Source organism: Eretmochelys imbricata, chromosome 11 (assembly GCF_965152235.1).
Source record: "Eretmochelys imbricata isolate rEreImb1 chromosome 11, rEreImb1.hap1, whole genome shotgun sequence".
Taxonomy (NCBI): domain Eukaryota; kingdom Metazoa; phylum Chordata; order Testudines; family Cheloniidae; genus Eretmochelys; species Eretmochelys imbricata.
Genome location: NC_135582.1, coordinates 56,274,582 through 56,292,150, shown reverse-complemented (window position 1 = coordinate 56,292,150; position 17,569 = coordinate 56,274,582). Strand labels below are relative to the sequence as shown.

General features: G+C 45.3%; 2 protein-coding genes across 4 annotated transcripts in view; both read left to right on the top strand.

The window, feature by feature from the left end:
- Nucleotides 1-3,928, top strand: part of STK17B (serine/threonine kinase 17b) — a 30,289-nt gene extending 26,361 nt beyond the window's left edge. For all 3 annotated transcript variants that reach the window (XM_077830114.1, XM_077830113.1, XM_077830116.1), the window contains one exon: nt 139-3,928. In XM_077830114.1, the coding sequence (XP_077686240.1) occupies nt 139-421 (283 nt within the window). In that variant the 3' untranslated portion in view covers nt 422-3,928. The remainder of the gene's footprint in view (nt 1-138) is intronic.
- Nucleotides 3,929-13,484: 9,556 nt separating this feature from the next.
- Nucleotides 13,485-17,569, top strand: part of DNAH7 (dynein axonemal heavy chain 7) — a 294,918-nt gene continuing 290,833 nt past the window's right edge. The window contains exon 1 of the mRNA XM_077829629.1: nt 13,485-13,542. Within this exon, the coding sequence (XP_077685755.1) occupies nt 13,528-13,542 (15 nt within the window). The 5' untranslated portion in view covers nt 13,485-13,527. The remainder of the gene's footprint in view (nt 13,543-17,569) is intronic.

The following is a 17,569-nucleotide window of genomic DNA, read 5'->3' as shown; positions in this document are numbered from 1 at the left end:
CTTTCACATGTCCAAACTCTTGATTTTTTTTTTTGTTTGTGAAATAAGCTGTGCATTCCATATAAGAGGTTAGTACTTTCACTTATTTAAATAAAAGAGCTTACTTTTGATTTTCTTTTTTTTCTTTCTTTTTTAAAGGGAAAGACCAACAGCAGAGGCCTGTCTCTCTCATTCTTGGCTGAAACAAGGAGAATTCATGTTATTGCGTAGTCCTGAAGAATCTTCCTGTCCTTCTCCAATGCAGGAACACACAACAAAGTGTTCAGAAGAAAGGAATACTAAACCAATTTGTAATGGTACCTGCAGTGACCGAGCAGATAAAGAGAACATTCCAGAAGACAGCAGTACAGTGTCTAAACGTTTTCGGTTTGATGATTCATTGCAACATCCTCAAGACTTTATGACAGACTTAGTATGTTAACATATGTCTGTCTGTGCAGGTCCTCTGAACTGAATTTAGGATTCTAATCTATTCCAGTGGTGAATATTGTGAGATTATGGCTTGTCCATTCGTGCAGCATGGTTATACTGAAATGCACTTTCGAGTGATCCTCTGATGGGTACTTCCTTTCATGTCCATTGCTGGCAATGGCTTTTACTCCTGAGAAACTGGAATTCTGTCATCAGGGGAGAGCCTTATGTTTTGAAGGCGATTTAGTTGAATATATTTGCACTTTTCAAGTTTTAGTCCAAAAAATGTTTAATATAATAAAGTAGAGAATAAAAATGTAAAAACTTTTGAATGTTAATAAATGGACTCTAGTTAAACAACTTATAAAAATGCTCAAGACAGTGATCTAATAATATAAGCACATTTTTGTGACTAAGACTTGATAATGGATTGAAGCAGAGAAATTGAAACTAATAATTTCTGACAGCCTTTCGCTGCAGTGACCGTGCCATCATTTAACTAAGCATTTAAAATCAGCAGAATATTGGGATATATTGGATGCATTCAGCAAATACTGTTTACTTAGAATGTTTAGCTGTGGGTAAGGATAATCTTTCTGCCTTAGCTGACTGGTTACTTGTGGATAGTGTACTGCATGTGGCATGTACTTTTAATATGCTAGCATAAATGTTTCTGGAATACTAGAATAGAATAAGGGTAGGTTGCCAGTCTTATTGCTGAAGATCCTTGCTTCATAAACAAATCTAATTGTAAGATTGTGAAAAATCTTGCACTGAAGTGCATATTGAAACAAGTGTACATGCTCAAAAGTTGTCTCCATATATATCAGTCTCAATATACATATATCTGGATTGTATTGAAATACAGATTGCACAGTAAACTATAAATATTCCAATACCCATAATAGTTTAGTGTACATACCTCTTAAAAACATCAGAGATGATGAGACTAATAGCAGCGCATAGTCATTTATTGCCTGTGCATCCACATTAAGGATGCGTTAAAAAGCTGATAGATGTGGGATGGAGAGTGTGTGTTAATTTGCTTGCATAATTTTTACAACCAAACTATTTTTCCTCAAAGTACTTACTCATGCTGAGAAATTGGCTGCAAAATTTCAGAATTAAAATTCAGAGCTCTGGTTATATAAATCTATCAATTTTTGAAAACATTCTGTTTTGTACTCTCTATCTTACAAAAAATAAAGGCAGGGTTTTTTAGGGGTTTTTTTATTCCTCTTGTTCCCATGCTCTGAAAAAAACCACTGCATTATGCCAAGTTTCAGGTTGGAGCAAATGTTGATCAGGTCCTAACTGAGTTTATTAATAGTGTGAAAATGGGAGCCTTTTCAGATAGGGAATGGAAGTAATTAAAGCTCTTTGAAATATTATGAAAGTAAATGGCACTTTAAACTATTTCCTGGATCTTCGAATCTGCATAGCTTAGACTAAATCCTCCTCAGTGTGGATGTCTCATTTGTCTTACATAATGAGAATTGTGATATTTAGTTAGTTGCAAGATGCTTCCTCAAATGTGCATTTTGATCCTGTCATATTTAAGCAATTTCTTGTTAAAATTCAAGAGAAAATATCAAACATTGAAATAATGTAAATGCTCATTTTATTAATATGTAATAAAATGTTGTATTTTAAGTACCTTTATAACAAGAGGATGGAATAAAAAATATTTTAAGCAATTTGTATATTAAATCCAACTTAACAGACAAATGAGTCCAATAATGCTCTCTTTACTTGGTTAATACTCCTGTTGATCTGAATGGAAGTTCCAGCTGAGTAAAGTTTGCAGGATCAGGCCTTAACTTTTTATGTGTTAAAATCCAGTCTTTTCTGTTCTCTTTATAAAGACGGATATCCATGTGATATTGTTTTTAATACCAGTATGTGTTCAACCATGAACAAGCTGAGCTACCTAGTTATTAGGGGACTCCACTATCTCATCTGTACATATTAATGTTATGTATACATTATTCTTTTCTGTGAATCGATAACTGAGAAATAAGTCGACTTTGTGGAGGCAGTTAATAAGCAAGTTAGTTTTTTGTTTTTTTTTTTAAATTTTGGAAGGCCTTGCTTTTACCCAATAGTTTTAAACTAAGGTATTTCTATCTTCTTCTCAGAAGAACTTAATCTAATTACAGTGTATTGAAATAAAAGTATTTTTATACATTCAGAATTGAAAGTTCACTTAAGATGAAGAGAAGAAATGTCAAAACAGTACAACAGATTCAGCTATAAAAAGTTGTTTACAAAAAATAATTGTAATATAATTTAAACTGTCCAAATTACTGCTAAATTCTTAATTTTAAAATTGGAATCGCTCACACATTAATATTACTATTTCTTTTAACATATGATACAGGTTATGCAAAGTATAAAGTCATAACCATATATACCAGCACTTTAAACAAAATACAGGAAATATTCCATAAAGAAACTTTCCACCATGATATTTGATAAATGTTTACATTTGTTACTGTTTTTTTCTGGTCTTAAGTTATCTTTTAAGTTTGAATAAGTGAATTTTGGTTTTATCCAATAGAGCTTTTTCAAATTTTGAAAACATCTGTATTTTTGTATGTAAATTCCAATATAACTGGAGCCAGAATTTTAAATTGTTTGGATTAATATAAATGTTTAATTTTATAAGAATTTTGTATTGTGCATGCCATTATTTTCTTTAACATATGTAATTTCATTTAAGGTACAGTTTTTCTTTGGTAGCCCATTGTGCTTAGTGTCATGTTATTGGGGACTAGCAAAAACAGAATGTAAATGGTCATAGTAATATTTTATTAAGATAACTGATGTAATTTCTATGCAATTCCTGAATTATTTTGTATAAACAAACATTTTGTATTGAAATGTGACTTTATTCAACAATTTGTACACATAGTATTTTCTAATCAGAAAAAGTGGCTTTCCAGCTAATGTCTTGTGCTCTGTGTAAAGTTCATCTGATAAGTTAGTGAATGTAGCATTTTGAAATGCCACCACATCCTTACACTTATTAATTTCATATCTGGAATGCTGCATACATTTGAATCTGGATTAAATCTATGAGGGAAAAAGGTGTTTCTGCTTAATGTACATTGAGGGACAGAACTCTTGTCCTTTTATAGTTTAATTTTAGGTGTAAAATGTTTAGAGGAAAGGAGAGGCATTTTAAAATATTATATAAGAAAGAAATGCTGGTGTTCAGGTTTCATTAGTCTCTCTGTAGAGAACCAGCACTATGCCAACCAGCTAAAGAGAGAAGATAAGAAGCAAAATGAGTCAAACACATGAAATGGGCCAGTCCAAATATTAAGTGTCTTGACTTAAAACACTAACCCAGTGGTGATCTACATACCTCAACAGCATAAGATAAACAGGTATGTAATATCCATGTTGTTTATTTAGCAGATGGTTGTCCTTTCTAAAGGCTGTAAACTCCTTAAAGTTAAGTTGAATGTTAATAGGCTGATGGTCTAAAAATAAATTATACTCTTCTAGAGAACTTCATATATTGTGTGTGTAATAAATGGGTAGTAATTCACTAGTACAGGCTGGATACTGTAGTTGCTACATAAAGATCCCATTGACATAAGTGTTGTTCTGTTTGTGTTTAGAACGTCATGACTGTGTTGTGTGTTCTGTGAAGGGAACAGTATCCCCATGTATTTGTTTTGGCATTACTGCAGTATTCACTTCAAATCTCTCAAATTTTCTGCCCATAAAACTTTTATCCAATGTGCTTCATATACTAAAAACAAAATCCTATTTATTAAATACTCGTTTCCCCCATTAGCAACATTGTAGAACTCATTTTGAAATAAAACAAGAATGGTGAGTCTCCGCTCTGATTTTGGTCTCCCTGAGAAATGTGATGTTAGCAGAATAATCTCTGTTCTAGGTAGCAATTGGTAACTCTGTAAATTCAACCACAAATGTTTTGCTAACTAGAAATTAATTGTATAACATTTTCAGAAACCCATAGCAGAGAGAACTGGATAACAAGTTTGCTGGACTCTGTGCTGAAAGAAGTGGGGGGAAATTGTGCCTTTATTTCTGCCAGCTATCAAACTTGGAAGTGCTTCTTTGCCAGCTCTGTATATTAGACAAATGGATAGCCTGCTGTACTGATGAACCATTATATAGAAAAATTCACATATTAATTTCAATATAGAAAAAGCCATAAATATGTAATTTTGAGTTGAATTCTACAGTGACAAACTGTAAATGTGTAAGATATATCTTAGAAAACTTTGATTCAGAAAACTTTTATTAAACCTTGACATAAGCTCTAATAAGTCAATAGAACTCCTCCTAAGTAAGGTTTCCAGGATCAGGCCTTTGCTGTGACAACACTTCAAATTGTGGTTTCTTTTAGAGCAGAAGGAAAAACACGGTGAATTCCTGACCCCAATGAAGACCTCAGAGGGTCAAAGATTTTTACCCTTGAAATCTTGGGAAAGATTGAAGTGCAAAACTTCTCTGGCCAGGAGTACATTATCACAGGGCAGAATTCAGCCACAATGATCAATCTAAAATTCCTGTTAAGATGGTTACCATCAAGTGTTCATTCTAAGACTCAGTTCAATATTTATATTTTATCTAATCACAATCCAAATAGCCAAGGGTATTTTTAAGAGATGTTGGCATGGACAGACTTTCTAGGTAGTTTTATAGTGAACATTACCATGTATCAGCATGCCTGACAGAATTATATAAGTAAGCTTCCATGTCTTCTCTTCCTATTCTCCTTTACTAGCATGGCTGGGGAGGGTGGGAGGAGTATACTGTAGAAATGCTGTTGTAAAGAGAGATTTGGATGGTGCTGAAGGTAGTGATTTGTAGTTGTTCAGTACCTTCTGGGAGAGAATTCTATATCTGTGGAAAGTTGGCCTGGATGTGAGCTGACAATTTAGAGATGGAAAGTTCTATATCCCATAACTAGTCTCTTGAGCTTTCCAGTTCCTTCCTGTGGAGCACTCTGACAGAGGTTAGGAAGTGGGAGATTCAATCTACAGCACCTGGTAAGGAAAACTACTAACGGACATGAAAATCTCAAGCACCATACTAATGGCACTTACCTTAAAATCCAGTACCATGCTCCTACATTTTGCAAGTGAACATTTCATATGTGCCCATACACACTGAAACACACTCAATTTCCATATCAAAGCCCAGTCCCTAGCTCATGAATGATTATTTGACCAATTCTCTAGTCATGCTCACTAGCCTGTGAGTCACTTGTGTAATATAACTATTCCAAATGTATACTGCTAAAAGCTTTTTCACATTATGCTGCATATATTCTTGTGTGTGAACATTATGTAGTGTTAGAGATTTACTGTAATTATAACCTCTAGTATGGCTCATCTCATCTTTGCCATTTGGACTATTTCTAATTCTCATTCTGCTCTACTGCAGAGAGGAGCTAATGGCCTTTATGGATGCAAGGATATGAGGGAATTAATTCAAAGATGTTTTTACAAAGCTGCTTTAAAAAAAAAATCTGGTATGAGGACAAATACACAAAAATTAATTGCTGGTGTAATTCTACTGAAGCTGATAAAGTAACAACAGTGACTATTTTTGTCCTTTATTTTGGAGACCCAGCAGAGCCAGTGTGGTAGCATACGTCAAAGTCAGAATAAAACCCTGTAAAATCTAATGGTGTACTTGGCTAAATCACCAGCATTAAAATGCTGGCTGGATTATTGCCCTATACTGCTGATGATTTAGATAAGCAGACCTTCTATTTTGTCCCTTTATAAACCCCCTTGCTGTCCTATGTTGCATCTGTGATGTTCACTTCTAGATAAAGGGCCTGATTTCAAAAGTGCTGAATCTGCAGAGTTTCTATAGATTTTGGTCAGAAATGCAGGTGTTCAGCATCTCTCACAATCAGGCACCAAATCATCTGACAGTTCACCCATGGCAGTAAACATTGGGCCATTCCCCATCCTTCCCTCCCTAGACTGAATTGATGTAAATCAAATTGCTCCCATCTGAAATGAGTCTCTCCTAAGTTTTCAAAAATGTCCCTTCCATAGTGATCTGTTCTAGTCTGTTTGCTGACACCAAATTTCCAAAAGTGTGAATACACACTAGGAGGGCTACATTGTACTACAGAAGCCACAGCTGATTCACTGAGATATTAATGGAACTATTAAAAATGAGGGTCAAGGATTTTTGCACAAATATGGGATCATTGTTATCAAAAGTGTGAGTGTATCTCTCCCTTCTTGTAGAGGAAGGAAAATATGACTGCACTGAGTCACTGCTATAACTTGATTTTGATTGCATTCTCTTATTCTCAGAATTCTTGAAGTTTATTTGTAGTGTTTGTGCAAGTATGCAAAGGGTTTGACTTTTGTAGATAAGGATGCAATTACTTATGTGATATATAGTCCTTCCTACCATTATAAAGCAATTTTCCAGAAATATGATTGTGCAAAACAAACATATTTCATGTATCCATTCAGTTTTCAGTTTTACCAAGTTTCTATATACAGTATATAAATATTGCATGCAACTTTAATCTCATCATCTCCCTACTTTGCTGTATAAAACGAGCAAACAATCCTTGAACTGAAAGACCATGGTTACCATTCGCTAACTCACCAACCTTTCCATATGTAATTTCCTGCATGTATTATGATTTAAAGTGATAGTTTAATGGCTGTTTGAAATTCTAACTTCATTTAATTGAACTTTGGAGTTATGATACTGTACACAATGTATATAAAAGTCATGCCTGTTATTTTAACATAAATCAACTCAACTGTTAACTTCAGATTATTAAATCCCTTACTTGACTTTTGGTAACAATGATCCCATATTTGTGCAAAAATCCTTGACCCTCATTTTTAATAGTTCCATTAATCTCTCAGTGAATCAGCTGTGACTACCATATTGTGAACTAAAGTTCTAATGGGATATGCACATGTAGCTCAGAGATAAAATTAATTGAATAAATGAATGTGCACCATACTGCTGGCATAAGGGTAGCTAGAGGGCTACAATTATGGAAGTGTTCTTACCAAATGATTTGATTTTAATTCAGCTTGCTACATTAACTTGCACTGAATGGATTCAATAAGTGGAAAGGCTACTTCATTTCCCCCTCCCCCACTAAGGATCTGATATGACAAAGTGCCAAGTGCTTTCAACTCCAACTTAAGTCAGGGAGTTTAGGGTGCAGCTCAGCATGTCACAAGGTGTAGCTCACGAAAGCTTATGCTCAAATAAATGTGTTAGTCTCTAAGGTGCCACAAGTACTCCTTTTCTTTTTGCGGATACAGACTAACACGGCTGCTACCCTGAAAGGTGCACTCAGTAATCTGAAAGAATAGACCATATGAAAGTTACCTTAATATCTAAATGTAGAGTAAACCGCATTAAAAAACCAAAAACACAAACTTCAACTGTGTGAAAGATCACTTTAAATATGTGAAAACTTAAATTTAGGGACTAGAAATAATAATTTAGAACAACAGCTACCAAAATGCTTGTATATTCACTTAAACTATTTTCATGCCATACACAATAGTGACTCTTACCTTACTGGGCAAATTGGAGTCTCTTTCTGAAGTACCCACAAATCTTTTGATTTTTAACTTTAGTTAATATAGTCAGTTTGCCCAGTATGTTTAAAAAAAAAAAAAACCTCTGGAAATTACTCAGATGAAGTGGGCTGTAGCTCAGGAAAGCTTATGCTCAAATAAATTTGTTAGTCTCTAAGGTGCCACAAGTACTCCTTTTCTTTTTGCGAATACAGACTAACACAGCTGCTATGCTGAAATCTCTCAAGAACAAGAATGTAGTGTAAAGAAATTCCAAAAGGGGCAGAGCGTGTGCACTAAGGTAAGTAGAGATGTGGGTGCAGCGATCTGTTTTGTAACCCTAGGCAGTTTGGGTGTGATTTGCAAAAGCATCTAAGTGATTAGGAGCACAATTCACATTGAAAGTCAAATGACTTAGTCACTTTAAAAAAAAAAAGAAGTCTCACCCTTTGTGTGTTTTTCAACATCATAATTTTCCCAACTCAGTAGTGCTACTGGCCTGCAAACTATCTAACTAATGAAGCAAAGAACAAAACTGAAAATAAGGTTTGTTTGTTTGTTTTTTTAAAAAGCAAAATCCAAGACCAAAAATTGCCCTCTTCATTGGGTGTTGCAGACACCTGAGATATAGCTGATGCACTAGCATCAGAGGACCATATTATTAATTTGCAAAGCACAGCTGTGGGTGTGCATATTATTTTAAAGATAAATAAAAATAAAAGGTCTCTGTCTCAAAGAAGTTACAACTTAAATTTCTAAAAGAGATAAGACAACAAGAAGGTGGTGGGAGAAATTTGGTAAACAAAATAGCCTGGGAGGAGAAACTGAGATATAGAGTACATTTTTTAAAGTTTCTAAGTGACTTAGGAGTTTATTCCTTTCAGTTTCAATGAGACTCCTGTGTAAAGGGCACAAAAGAAATGTAAGGTTCTTATATAACCCGAGTAGGGCCAGCTACAATCTAGCTTTATATTCGTTGTTTATTATTAAAGTCCCAAACATGTCTAATATGGTTTAGGAACTGTAACTTTTGCATTTGTTTTAAATTTTACTGTGAATTTAAATGTACATGAATATAAGGTTTTCTACCTTATTTCATTAAACTTTAATAGTAGGCAGAGCTACCAGTAAGAACTGTCTTCAAATAATGGAACACTGCTCAGTTTTCCTGTCTTCAAAATGTTGCCATTTCCCTCTGTTCTGCTCCCTAACCATCTTCTACCTTGCCCTCTACCCTACCCTTTTGTACTTGGAGTGAATTCCTCTAATCTAAACTAGTCTTTTTATAGGTTACAATATATACTATGTGTACTTTGGCTGCTAAAGGTGGACTCTGTTTTTCCTTGTGTGTGTGTGTTGGGGTTGGGGGGGGCGTGCAGGGTTTGTTTTTTAACATACATTCTGCAGTAGAAACTCTTATTGTATAGGCTCTTCCCTCATCCTTTCATTGTTTTTACTCTGGGGCTTCCCTCCCACCCCGCTTATTTATAAGAGATTTAATTGAGTGATGAAGTTGTTCTGTTTTTTGTTTTGCATTTAGCTGAGTTATTTTTAACAGCTTGGTTGTTAGATTTCTCATAAAAGAGAGGTGTGGACCAAGCTCAGGACTTGGGAGCCAAAGACTTCCACTTTTGGTACTGAATCTTTCTATGGCCTTGGGCAAGACTCTTTAACTCAGTTAATATAGGTTCTGTTTAAGTTAAAAGTACTTAATTGTCACTTTAGGAATTTGATTCAAACATTCTGCAAGTGACAGACAAGGCAGCTGCATTTTTGAGATCAGTAAACCTGTGTGGAGGGGGGAAAAAGAGTAGGAAACAATAACATAACCTAATCTGAACTTCTTAGGGACTTCTGTGTAAAGGAGGAAATTCCTATGGACAATGTGAAAGGAACAGTTATTTATAGAAAAAAATTGTAATGCTTTCCAGATCCTGAGATTAAGGACTACATAAAATATGACTAGGTGAGACTCCTAATGGCTTTTCATTGTGATTCTTTGAACCATAAATATGAATTTGCTGAATGAGCATTTACTGATCACTGAAAATAAAAATCGTTACAACTTATGTTGGCTTGATTGTATGCTTTAGGAGAATTATTGGAGACATGGAAATGTGCTTAATATATGTTGCTACCTTTAGGATCTACCCTTGCTCCACAATAGCTGAATCCAATCTGCTTTACGGATTTCCCTTCCTACATTTTCTGGATGACAGATTGGCAATATTTGGAGCAGGCAGGGATGTGTGTGTCCGAATATCCAATGGTTAGGGCACTCACCTGGAAGATGGGCAATGTGGAATCAACTCCCTGCTCCATATCACGCAGAGTGGGAATTTGAATCTGTCTCCCACATCCTTGGTGAATGCTTTAACCATTAGGGTATTGGGATGACAGCAGCTGTTTCTCCTCAGCTGTGTTCTTTGTGGATTAGGCATGCTCTGAGAACATCTATCAGATTAGGACCTGCAGGTCAGATAGGTAGGGTACGCACAGTTTGTAAATGCCACCAGGACTTAGACAGGAGCTGGGCACCAAGCAGCTCAAGACAGTTTTGTGCATGCACTTTGGCAGAAATTTAGGCACCAGGTGACTTTATTAGCAGAAACTTAGGTGTCCAGGAAATGTTGGCAACTAGTGTATTAAGTGGCAGCTGAGTGGGGATTTTTGAGGATCTAAATTTTGTATTTAGGTACCGTAAGTAGTAGTAAGAGCCACAAAGGTTTAAGTGCCTAGCTCTGAGCCTTTCTTGAATTTGCAATTCTACACACTCCCCTTTATATTGAGCCATTCAGTTGCAGGTACAGCTTATCAAGTGGGACTTCCTCTCATGACCACAAATTCTTTATCATTGAAAGAGCAGAAAGGGTCACTTTCTGGATAAATATGGTAACTGTAATTATTAATGTAAAACCTTCTACTAATTGAAATGTTCAAACTGTATGCTCTGTTTCACACTTGTAACCTTTTGTCAAATTAGAACTGGTTGCTGATATAGTAACAACATACTTTTCTAAAGAACTGGCAGATCAAATAAGGAAAGTTTTTCTGTTGCCCCAAGCAATAATGTAAATATAGTTATGTAACTAGGAAGTCACTGACTAATAAAACAGGACAAGCTGTTTTATTGGACAAATAAAAGGATGAAGTATTACTTTAGATAGTCATAGCACTTTAGATAGTGATAGCTTTTTGCTTACCTGATAAAAACCAAAATATGATCAAATAAATAACATGAGCATCTGAAGCATATGACGTACAAGGCTGAAAGTCAAGTGAACGTCTTACACTGAGTAGTGCTCTCAGCCCCATCCTCCTGTGCATCAATTTGGTAAGCAGCTGTCTAATTTGGTGACTCATATTGCAAGTTATAACACCCACTGACTTCACTGAGTCTTGGGGACTGCCATGAACTCACAGGATTGGGCCTTGCTGTTTAAAAAAGAATGGGCCAGATCTTAAGCTGATATAAATCAGCATAGCTCCATTAAAATCAATTTCATCCTATTTCTAAGGATGAAACTTTCACTTAATATCACTATAAGCAAGAACACACACACTGTTCAAAAGAATGATTTTATAGAAACTATAGTATCAGAAAAATGATATAAAGCAAGCATATGTGAAATTGGTTTCCTTTTAGTATGTGGTTGTTTAATATAAAACTATTTTGTCATCCTGTTGAAAATGCCCAATAGCCTGTGATGGATGTTAGATGCGGTGGGATCTGAGTTACTACAGAGAATTCTTTCCTGGGTGTCTGGCTGGTGAGTCTTGCCCATATGCTCAGGGTTTAGCTGATTGCCATATTTGGGGTCAGGAAGGACTTTTCCTCCAGGGCAGATTGGCAGAGGCCCTGGGGGTTTTTTGCCTTCCTCTGCAGCATGGGGCACCGGTCACTTGCAGGAGAATTCTCTGCACCTTGAAGTCTTAAACCACAATTTGAGGATTTCAGTAAGCGGTTTGTTACAGGAGTTGGTGGGTGAGATTCTGTGACCTATGCTGTGCAGGAGGTCAGACTAGATTATCATAATGGTCCCTTCTGACCTTAAAGTCTATGAGTGTATGAAAACAAAACATGGTCTCAGCTTACATACAGAAACTGCACCAATTTAACTAAATTTGGTTTCTAAATTGATTTAGTTCAATTGGTGCAATCCTTGTGTGGATACAAACTGATTTAAGAGTGTCTACACAGAAGAGTTGAATTGAGTTAGCTGTATTGATTTAGTACCAGATTTGGTTAAATTGGTGCAATTTCTGGGCATAATCCAGCACAAGGTCTCACTTTTGTCCTCAATCTCAATGAAGACAATAACAACATTTCATTGACTTCAGGGGAAGCAGGACCAGACCCCCTTCAGGGGAAGCAGGACCAGACCCCCAGGTTTACCAAGCAGAAAACACTTCTTCACATGTTAATGCTTGAATTGTGGTTGTGTGGGACAATGAAAATTGTAACTATAAATCAGTAGCAAAGGAGTACATTGTCATGTTTCTGGTGTTCATTCCTGAATATACTGTTTTTCCTTTAGCAGAGCATTTCAGTTTTAATGTTGAACGTACACCCCTCAGTGGCCAAAAGAAGCTAATGCAATTATCAAGGAAATTAGGTGTCGATAAGAACTTATACAGAACTGTTTTCTTATTTAAATACGATCTTTGTTCCTCTCGTGGTGTTGCCTGCAATTAACAGGTCAATGTGTTAAGTTTGCTCTCTTTGACTTTCTAGGAATCATTCCAAAATCAATACAAAAAATTATTTTGAATGTTGCAGAACACCAGAACGTTTTGTTTTGTTGTGACTGTTAGGGACGTGGATATCTCACCAGGAATATTAACAATACTTGTTGACAGGTGAACCAAGCTAGGTGAAGTTACGTCTTTTAGGGGACCAACTTCTGACAAGCTGACACAGAACTCTTCACTGTCTGCCTGGGCGCCTACGTTAGTCTCCTTCCCCATCAGAAGGGCTCCGTGTCTGCCAGAGACCTCTCACGCTCCATGACTTTCCACGACCACCCACCGTGACTTCTGCAGGGGCTAGTGTGCTTGACCCCAGGGCTGCCCAAGCAGCTGGCTCCAGGTGCAGCCACCCCGGGTGCTGTTTACGCCTCGGCGGCCGGTAGGAAGGCGCACGGCTGCGTCTGAGGCAGGTATCGAACAACCGAAATACCCAACCCCGAGCCGCTGTCACAGAGTTTGGGGGTGGCCCTAAGGCCGCGCCGCGCTGGCTGCTGGGAGGCCTTAGAGCGGGGTTACCGGCACTGGGCGCTAACGTTACGGCCTAACGCCAGCCACCTCCTAGGGTCGTTCCGAAGCTCCGGGCCAATCAGGCGCGCGCACTGCCGGCGGGGACCGTTGGGATTCGCTCTGCGCCTCGCGGCGGAGGCGGAGCCTGGGCCCGAACCGCTGCTAAGCAACGGGGCTTCCTTCAACACAACAGCCCCTCCTCCTCCTCCTCCCGCCGGCGACTGGGCCCCAAGGGAGCTGGCAGGAGCGTGCGTGCGAGCGGGGCCCCGGCCCAGGAGGAGCTGCAGACATGGGCAGCGAGCAGGTGAGGGGGATGGGTCTTGGGACGACCTCCCCACGCCTGTGCAGCGGCTTCCACCCCCGCTATGCCCCATGCCCCCTACAGCGACCCCCCAGGCTGGTGCTGACCGCCGCCCCAACTGACGTCCCCGTGCCCCACACAGCAACTACCGGCCCTGCACTCCCCGGCAATGACCCCCTGCTCCGCTACAGCGACCCTCCCACTCAACTGCCTTCTCCTCAGCCCCCAGTGACCGCTCGACCTGTACTGCTCTCCCCGACCGCCAAAAGCAACAGCCCGCCCTGCACTGGCCTCCCCTGCCCCCCGCCCCCTCAGAGACACGCCGGCTCTGACCTGCCCCATCCTGCACTGACCTTCCTGTGTCAGCTACAGCGGTTCCCCCAGCTCATCATGGCCTCCCGCTACCTTCCACAGTGACCCCCTGCCACTGCCCCGACCCGCTTACTCCCTCTGCCCGCGGTGAGCCCCCCTGCCACTGCCCCGACCCGCTTACTCCCCCTGCCCGCGGTGAGCCCCCCTGCCACTGCCCCGACCCGCTTACTCCCCCTGCCCGCGGTGACCTCCCCTGCCACTGCCCCGACCCGCTTACTCCCCCTGCCCGCGGTGACCTCCCCTGCCACTGCCCCGACCCGCTTACTCCCCCTGCCCGCGGTGACCTCCCCTGCCACTGCCCCGACCCGCTTACTCCCCCTGCCCGCGGTGACCTCCCCTGCCACTGCCCCGACCCGCTTACTCCCTCTGCCCGCGGTGACCTCCCCTGCCACTGCCCCGACCCGCTTACTCCCTCTGCCCGCGGTGAGCCCCCCTGCCACTGCCCCGACCCGCTTACTCCCTCTGCCCGCGGTGACCTCCCCTGCCACTGCCCCGACCCGCTTACTCCCTCTGCCTGCGGTGAGCCCCCCTGCCACTGTCCCGACCCGCTTACTCCCTCTGCCCGCGGTGACCTCCCCTGCCACTGCCCCGACCCGCTTACTCCCCCTGCCTGCGGTGACCTCCCCTGCCACTGCCCCGACCCGCTTACTCCCCCTGCCCGCGGTGAGCCCCCCTGCCACTGTCCCGACCCGCTTACTCCCCCTGCCTGCGGTGAGCCCCCCTGCCACTGCCCCGACCCGCTTACTCCCCCTGCCTGCGGTGAGCCCCCCTGCCACTGCCCCGACCCGCTTACTCCCTCTGCCTGCGGTGACCTCCCCTGCCACTGCCCCGACCCGCTTACTCCCTCTGCCTGGGGTGACCTCCCCTGCCACTGCCCCGACCCGCTTACTCCCTCTGCCTGCGGTGACCTCCCCTGCCACTGCCCCGACCCGCTTACTCCCCCTGCCTGGGGTGAGCCCCCCTGCCACTGCCCCGACCCGCTTACTCCCCCTGCCTGCGGTGAGCCCCGCTGCCACTGCCCCGACCCGCTTACTCCCTCTGCCTGCGGTGAGCCCCCCTGCCACTGCCCCGACCCGCTTACTCCCCCTGCCTGCGGTGAGCCCCCCTGCCACTGCCCCGACCCGCTTACCCCCTCTGCCCCCGGTGACCTCCCCTGCCACTGCCCCGACCCGCTTACTCCCTCTGCCTGCGGTGACCTCCCCTGCCACTGCCCCGACCCGCTTACTCCCCCTGCCTGCGGTGACCTCCCCTGCCACTGCCCCGACCCGCTTACTCCCTCTGCCCGCGGTGACCTCCCCTGCCACTGCCCCGACCCGCTTACTCCCCCTGCCCGCGGTGACCTCCCCTGCCACTGCCCCGACCCGCTTACTCCCTCTGCCCGCGGTGACCTCCCCTGCCACTGCCCCGACCCGCTTACTCCCTCTGCCCGCGGTGAGCCCCCCTGCCACTGCCCCGACCCGCTTACTCCCTCTGCCCGCGGTGACCTCCCCTGCCACTGCCCCGACCCGCTTACTCCCTCTGCCTGCGGTGAGCCCCCCTGCCACTGCCCCGACCCGCTTACTCCCCCTGCCTGCGGTGAGCCCCCCTGCCACTGCCCCGACCCGCTTACTCCCTCTGCCTGCGGTGAGCCCCCCTGCCACTGCCCCGACCCGCTTACTCCCCCTGCCTGCGGTGACCTCCCCTGCCACTGCCCCGACCCGCTTACTCCCCCTGCCCGCGGTGACCTCCCCTGCCACTGCCCCGACCCGCTTACTCCCTCTGCCCGCGGTGACCTCCCCTGCCACTGCCCCGACCCGCTTACTCCCTCTGCCCGCGGTGACCTCCCCTGCCACTGCCCCGACCCGCTTACTCCCTCTGCCCGCGGTGACCTCCCCTGCCACTGCCCCGACCCGCTTACTCCCCCTGCCCGCGGTGACCTCCCCTGCCACTGCCCCGACCCGCTTACTCCCCCTGCCCGCGGTGACCTCCCCTGCCACTGCCCCGACCCGCTTACTCCCCCTGCCCGCGGTGACCTCCCCTGCCACTGCCCCGACCCGCTTACTCCCCCTGCCCGCGGTGACCTCCCCTGCCACTGCCCCGACCCGCTTACTCCCCCTGCCCGCGGTGACCTCCCCTGCCACTGCCCCGACCCGCTTACTCCCTCTGCCCGCGGTGAGCCCCCCTGCCACTGTCCCGACCCGCTTACTCCCTCTGCCCGCGGTGACCTCCCCTGCCACTGCCCCGACCCGCTTACTCCCCCTGCCCGCGGTGACCTCTCCTGCCACTGCCCCGACCCGCTTACTCCCTCTGCCTGCGGTGACCTCCCCTGCCACTGTCCCGACCCGCTTACTCCCTCTGCCCGCGGTGACCTCCCCTGCCACTGTCCCGAACCGCTTACTCCCTCTGCCCGCGGTGACCTCCCCTGCCACTGCCCCGACCCGCTTACTCCCCCTGCCCGCGGTGAGCCCCCCTGCCACTGCCCCGACCCGCTTACTCCCCCTGCCTGCGGTGAGCCCCCCTGCCACTGCCCCGACCTGCTTACTCCCTCTGCCTGCGGTGACCTCCCCTGCCACTGTCCCGACCCGCTTACTCCCTCTGCCTGCGGTGACCTCCCCTGCCACTGCCCCGACCCGCTTACTCCCCCTGCCTGCGGTGACCTCCCCTGCCACTGCCCCGACCCGCTTACCCCCTCTGCCTGCGGTGAGCCCCCCTGCCACTGCCCCGACCCGCTTACTCCCCCTGCCCGCGGTGACCTCCCCTGCCACTGTCCCGACCCGCTTACTCCCTCTGCCCGCGGTGAGCCCCCCTGCCACTGTCCCGACCCGCTTACTCCCTCTGCCAGCGGTGAGCCCCCCTGCCACTGCCCCGACCCGCTTACTCCCTCTGCCTGCGGTGACCTCCCCTGCCACTGCCCCGACCCGCTTACTCCCCCTGCCCGCGGTGAGCCCCCCTGCCACTGCCCCGACCCGCTTACTCCCCCTGCCTGCGGTGAGCCCCCCTGCCACTGCCCCGACCCGCTTACTCCCCCTGCCTGCGGTGACCTCCCCTGCCACTGCCCCGACCCGCTTACCCCCTCTGCCTGCGGTGAGCCCCCCTGCCACTGCCCCGACCCGCTTACTCCCCCTGCCTGCGGTGACCTCCCCTGCCACTGCCCCGACCCGCTTACTCCCTCTGCCTGCGGTGAGCCCCCCTGCCACTGTCCCGACCCGCTTACTCCCTCTGCCTGCGGTGACCTCCCCTGCCACTGCCCCGACCCGCTTACTCCCCCTGCCTGCGGTGACCTCCCCTGCCACTGCCCCGACCCGCTTACTCCCTCTGCCTGCGGTGACCTCCCCTGCCACTGCCCCGACCCGCTTACTCCCCCTGCCCGCGGTGACCTCCCCTGCCACTGTCCCGACCCGCTTACTCCCTCTGCCCGCGGTGAGCCCCCCTGCCACTGTCCCGACCCGCTTACTCCCTCTGCCCGCGGTGAGCCCCCCTGCCACTGCCCCGACCCGCTTACTCCCTCTGCCTGCGGTGACCTCCCCTGCCACTGCCCCGACCCGCTTACTCCCCCTGCCCGCGGTGAGCCCCCCTGCCACTGCCCCGACCCGCTTACTCCCCCTGCCTGCGGTGAGCCCCCCTGCCACTGCCCCGACCCGCTTACTCCCCCTGCCCGCGGTGACCTCCCCTGCCACTG